Source organism: Branchiostoma lanceolatum, chromosome 10 (assembly GCF_035083965.1).
Source record: "Branchiostoma lanceolatum isolate klBraLanc5 chromosome 10, klBraLanc5.hap2, whole genome shotgun sequence".
Lineage (NCBI taxonomy): Eukaryota > Metazoa > Chordata > Leptocardii > Amphioxiformes > Branchiostomatidae > Branchiostoma > Branchiostoma lanceolatum.
Genome location: NC_089731.1, coordinates 2679305 through 2685382, shown reverse-complemented (window position 1 = coordinate 2685382; position 6078 = coordinate 2679305). Strand labels below are relative to the sequence as shown.

At 43.6% G+C, this 6078-nt stretch overlaps 1 protein-coding gene across 1 annotated transcript; it reads right to left on the bottom strand.

Annotated features, from left to right (window-relative positions):
• Positions 1–335: 335 nt before the first annotated feature.
• LOC136443544 (uncharacterized oxidoreductase YjmC-like) lies at positions 336–6004 on the bottom strand. Its single transcript, XM_066440825.1, has 12 exons — positions 5727–6004; positions 4954–5142; positions 4356–4417; positions 4068–4121; positions 3601–3699; positions 3326–3391; positions 3057–3126; positions 2544–2662; positions 2092–2187; positions 1514–1624; positions 1081–1147; positions 336–714 (listed from the first exon to the last, which is right to left on the bottom strand). Exons 1-11 carry the CDS (start codon positions 5896–5898, stop codon positions 1097–1099), a joined length of 1089 nt encoding a protein of 362 aa, XP_066296922.1. The 5' UTR covers positions 5899–6004; the 3' UTR covers positions 336–714; positions 1081–1096.
• Positions 6005–6078: the final 74 nt, after the last annotated feature.

Genomic DNA, 6078 nt, shown 5'->3' with positions numbered 1-6078 from the left:
GTTTTCTGGTTGCTCCCGTTGTACAAATGTAGCAGGCCAGAGTCTACCCCTGCCCCCAGATTATACCCCCCTGGGCCAAATTATACCCTGGGGTATAATCTGGGCTAAGCCAGAATATACCCAGATATAATCTAGATCTGGGCTAGCCCAGAATATACCTGGGTATATTCTGGACGGGTAGATTCTGGCCCACTACACCGTGCTGTAATATGGTCTAACTTGATCAGTACACCAACCTGTATTAAAATGCCACCTAGCAGGTTGATGCGGAATAACAGGACTTAACTGCATGGTCATTGCCATGGTTACAAGCAAGGTAAACAAGAGAAGTAAACAAAGCATAGTAAAGAGGTTTATGATGAGGCTTTATTAATTTATTCCATAAAATATTTCCCTTACAATCCAATAATATCAAGTCAGGATTGTTACATGGTTTCCATAGTAAGAAGTACAACCCACCAAATACACCACGATAACAAATACCAATTAGTTACAAATTACAGAAATCCACAGTTTCTATGGAAACTACCTCATCTCGTGATTGTGTAAAGATTTTTGCACAAGAGATCATAATAGGGAAACTATAGTCGACAGGTAGATCATGATTATTGCACAGGTTACAGGACTGTTTCACTGTGAGTCAGCTGATGAGAAATCTGCCCTCAGCTGGGCAGGTTTTGCTGTTCATGATGTCTGTTTAGTTCCTGGGAAGACCTGAAAGCATCAAACCCGGGCTTTAACTCATAAGAATTACCAAATTATTACATTAAAAGAGAGTTTGAGAGAAGCAATTTACAATTACATGTCAACTTTCAAATGAGGTAAGCATGAAGAAAAACGTATGCCCATATTCAAAGTCTCATTTTGAATTCTGTAACATACATGCCTATGTAGCTATATACTGTAAATGCATTCAAGTTTGCAGTGTTTTAATTTCACAGTAGGGAGAAAATGGAGTGTTTGCGGTAGTTTTTAGTTTGCGGTTGAAACAAGGTGGTAGCAGGGTAGAAGACAGAACAAGCCTTTTGCGGTGGTTACCAAGAAAACCGTGAACACTAAACCAGGGCAAACTGTAAACACCTTGAGACTTTCAGCTTCACTTCTTCTCCCTCAAGGGTTCCACCTCCAGCTGCTTAGCCAGGTCTTGCTGCAGGAAAAGGAAGAAAATACTTCTTCAAAACCAAACTTCACTGCCAGAGATTTTTTTTAGCCTAAGGCTATTGGCAGGATAATCCTGTCAGCAGTAGAAAAATTTGCTGCTGACAGGATGATCCTGTCAGCAGTGCAATTATTTATACTGCTGACAGGATCATCCTGCCAATAGCCTTAGGCTAAAAAAAAAGCTCTGGCAGTGAAGTTTGGTACTTCCTTTTTTTTATAGAGTATAAACTTACAGGAAGAGATTTTTACCAGAGAAAAGCTTATCAACCAATCTTCATGAGCATGTTTTTAGATTCTGCTTCAGGTAAAAGGTACACATATTTCTTCAAGATATACCCCCACTATAACTCACCAGATGAGTAATCTGGTTGACATGATATGGAATCCCTCCCTGTGCGTCACACATGGCCATGTGTTTCCTCTCTGGGTCCCCTGCTACCAGCACTTCTGTCTCTCCTTCAGCCTGTAATGCACGACAGCTGTCAATCAATCAATCAGTCAAACAATCAGTCAATCAAACACCTCTGTCTCTCCTTCAGCCTGGAACTCATGACAGCTGTCAATCAGTCAATTTGTAACATCCCTCAGACTTCCCGGTTCTGGGTTCCTACAACAGTCTTGCATGCGGTCCTGGTACTGCAGCAGGATAACTCTCCCCCAATAACTCTCCCTCTACCCCCAAAACGTCCCCCAGACTCACCGGTTCTAAGTTCCTACAACAGTCCATCATGTCCTGCATGCGGTCCTGGTACTACAGCAGGATAACCATCCCCCCAAAACTCTCCCTCTACCCCCATAACTTCCCCAAAACTCACCGGCTCTAGGTTCCTACAGCAGTCCATCATGTCCTGCATGCGGTCCTGGGACTACAGCAGGATAACCATCCCCCCAAAACTCTCCCTCTACCCCCATAACTTCCCCCAGACTCACCGGCTCTAGGTTCCTACAGCAGTCCATCATGTCCTGCATGCGGTCCTGGAACCCTGGAGCGAAGGCCTCTGGGTCGATGGCTACAAAACACTGGCCCTGGAAAAGGCAGGGTAGGGAAGTAAGTAAAGCTTTGTAAGAACCAAGTACATTTCAGCATGTGTTTCATTACCATCAAATACACAAAATAACTTTCACAAACACATAGATTTCAGAACCAGGGAAAGGGCTAGCTATGCAAACAGCCCACTCTTAGTCCACTGGTTATTTCACATGCAGACAAGTTCCATGACAATTTCACATGCAGAAGATCACAAATAACCAGGTTGGCTTGCCAGTTTGAGCCAGAGATTTTCAGCAATCTTCCCAATGCAAACACATGGATTTCAGCACCAGGGACAGCACTAGAACTTCGACCCCCATGATGATTTGACATGCAGAAGACTACGACTCACCAAGTTGGCGACCCTGTCATTAGTTTTCCACCTGCGTACGTTCGGCCCGTATGCTCCACCGCTCAGGATCCCACAGAACAGCTCCACCATCATGGCCAGCCCATATCCCTTGTACCCTCCTGTGGAAAGGTCAAACATACTCAAGGTCAAACTCAGAACAGCTCCACCATCATGGCCAGCCCGTATCCCTTATACCCTCCTGTGGAAAGGTCAAACATACTCAAGGTCAAACTCAGAACAGCTCCACCATCATGGCCAGCCCATACCCCTTGTACCCTCCTGCAGTAAGAAAGAAAATTCATTCTCTGTATCTATACAGCCAGTATAACTCCCTTTGGAATATCACACCAGCTTCATAACAGTATGTTTCACATCTGATGATCACAGAAACACTTTGGCAAGACAAAAAGACAGAGCCTTGCAAGAACACAACTGTATAACCTATAATCCTCCCAGTGACACTTGCACTTTTGATAAATTTAAGACCTCTGACCTTTAGCCTTTGGTACAAACCTGTGACCTCTGACCCTCCTAGTGGCATCAGCCCTCCACCCTGTAACACAGGCTTTGGTTCAGTGGATTCCTGCAGGAAAGAACAGAAACAAGGTTTAGAATGGACTCTTTGCACAAAATGGTCATCACTCTGTGTTAGCTTCATTATGTGAAATCAAGAAGAAAGTAGTTTATATCTCCAGGAAAATAAAACTATATCTTCCTCCCCCTTTAAATGTTACAATAGAACATCCCTAAGTGTTAAGTGTATGTAGAAGATGGTGAATTACCCTGCCGGCAGAGTCCACTCCCCAACTGGTGGGGATGGGCAGCCCTTTCCTGTCGTGCAGCTCAACCTGGGGGAAAACAGAAACATGTGTCCCTTGAGAGAAATATCTACTTACTGCAATACAGATTCTATTCCATTTCCTTGTCTCGTTTCTGGAACTGCATACAGTTTTTTTCCCCTGACCCCCAAAACTACGAACTAAAGTCAAGTTTTCCTCAAGTACACTTTATGAACTGGTAAAATATGATTGACGGCTGTCAGTCATGTATAACTCACCTTCCCAAGGGCACACGTGGAGGTCGCCATGTCCAACACAAAACTGTCGCCCTCCTTCCCAGGGGCGGCCACGGAGATGGGGTTGGTACCCAGAACAGGCTAGAAAAATGGTTACATGACCAGCATGAATTAAATGAGAAGATAAAGGGGGCATCATATACATGTATATGCTCTTTTCCTTTATTCTTGAAATCTGAGGAGACAACATAGAGTACATACTAGTAGTAGAACTATCAGGCATCTTTTAGCTAGTGTTTATAAAATTTCAAACATCCAAAATTCCATCTATGATTTAAATTTTCACATAATACATATTGCTCAACGTTGTGTTGTTCGCACGGTACCTATCTATTCCAATTGCTCTTGTTCTTACATACATGTATAGAAATTCATAAGGAACACTACAATAGTTACCAGATGACTCTGTTAGTTACCCCTTACATAAACCTGTGACATAACTGCCATACCTTCCTGGCTCTTGTCGGCACCACCAGTGGGGACGTGTTGGTGTAGCACATGCCCTGCATAAGATACGCAGATGACATCACAAGCTTTTACATTCTATTCAGTTGAAAGAATCATTATCAACAACAATAGGCTGTCATATTCTCAATAACTAATGGCATTAATATTCTGATTGTTTCCTCACATGCTCAGCCTTACATAAATGAGCAAAGATATAATACTTCAAATGAAAGTTTATTTAAAGACAAATTCAACAATAGATACAGAAATCAATATGTTCTGGGCCGTACCACCAAGCCTTGGTCACAAGCCTTCAGACTGTAGTACCCTGCAATGCTGTAATGGTTCGACCCTGCAATGTAGATAAAGCATAGTGATTAAAGAAGATGTCATAACACTTCCTACAGGGTTACTGAATGGTATTTCTTGTTTTGTCTAAGATATGGCATCTCCTTTAAGACACAAGACTGGAAGTGGCGTTGAATGGCCAAGTGGATAGACTAAGAGACCCAAGATCAAGAGGTCACAGGTTATATTCCTTAGCCTAGTATCCAAAGAGAGGACAGAAGGGACTCTGCAGCTATATCAGGTTTTGATAACACCAGGCTATTGATTCCTGGCATTACTGGCTAGACCTTGTGTCTTTGGGAAAGGCTTAGAAATGGATACCTGACTTTGGTTGGGGAGGTAAAGGTTGTGGAGCTCCGCCTTCCGGCCAATAACAACCCATGCACTGCCCCTACAGACTTTGGGACTACAGTTGTACCTTTACCATTAGATTTTAGAATAATAAGTTGAGGGTGACTGAAGAAGATTCAATATTCCTGAATAAAATTTTCACTTTATTTCACCAATTTCTACAAACTTTTTTGCCAATCTTTAACTCACCACAAGCAACCACCCATCCTATCCCAGCATCCTTTGCCTTCCTCATGGCGAGGTCCATGCAGAAATTCGACACCACCGGCCCGAGGAGGTTGTTGCCGTTCACGAACGCCGTCCCCGCCCTCTCGTTCACGACGGTCGGTTCTCCATCCTTCACCGTCATACCGGACCGGATGTCCTGCACATACATGTCTGAAGGGAAGGTGATAGGCTAGGTTCTGATGCTTTGAACTGCATATGCGCTGTGCGATGTATTGTTATGTAATATGTCAAAGTTGAAGTCACAGTTGACTTAGACATCATGGTGATGGGAAATATTCATCAATCAAACAAACATGTAAGATAATTATAAACAAGGAAATCAGAGATGGCAGACTTCACCCCTTTACCATATATCTAATTGAACTACTACGGTACCTCCAATGACGCACAAAGCAAGATACAGAACACCGACGGCTATCTACACTGGGACTCTCGTCTGAACCTTGCAATTCCGGGGAAGGACCGCTAACCACTACACCATAGGTTTAATGATGTAATATGTTTGTTATGATTACGACTCCAGGAAGATTTATGATAAAAATAGTATCAAAAGTGTGTATGATCCACAAATGGAGAGCTCTCCAACAATTGGCAAACAAATAAACAAACCACCACACAAGGGGGCGTGGCCGCATCCCAAACTGACATAAACTCCAAGATCTTCGTTTTCTGAAATAAACTATGGGATTTCCTGCCCCAAAATAACAGCAGACCCGAGAGTTTGTGGCACGTACCAAGCCTGTTGAGCCCGTGGCTGAAGTGTCCCCTGTAGTCGGCGGTCATCAGGGCCTGCGCCAGGGCCGTGGCGTGAGCTACCGGTGTTCCCACCGCCCCCATACACCGCTCCACGAACGACACGACCTCCTGCTTAGGCACTATGTGAGCCGCGACACTCGCTGCAGCCATGGCGAGACTTTAAGACGTGGATCTGGGCACTTAAAGAACTTTAGGGTAAGAAGTTCATGAGAAACTCTTTTCTTCATAAGTGCTCAAAGTTCAAAAGTTCAATGAACTATCAAGCCACAACCTTTGACCTAAATATGACTATTTGATTCGGGGGTGAATATATTTTACCATGTAGTAATT

Excerpts from the sequence above, each read along its gene's own strand:
- LOC136443544 (XM_066440825.1), bottom strand. The coding sequence starts at position 5,898 with ATGGCTGCAGCGAGTGTCGCGGCTCACATAGTGCCTAAGCAGGAGGTC. Across the intron at positions 3,700-4,067 it reads TGCCGACAAGAGCCAGGAAG|CCTGTTCTGGGTACCAACCC; the intron begins GTATGGCAGTTA and ends CCATTTTTCTAG. Across the intron at positions 1,148-1,513 it reads TCAACCAGATTACTCATCTG|CAAGACCTGGCTAAGCAGCT; the intron begins GTGAGTTATAGT and ends CTTTTCCTGCAG.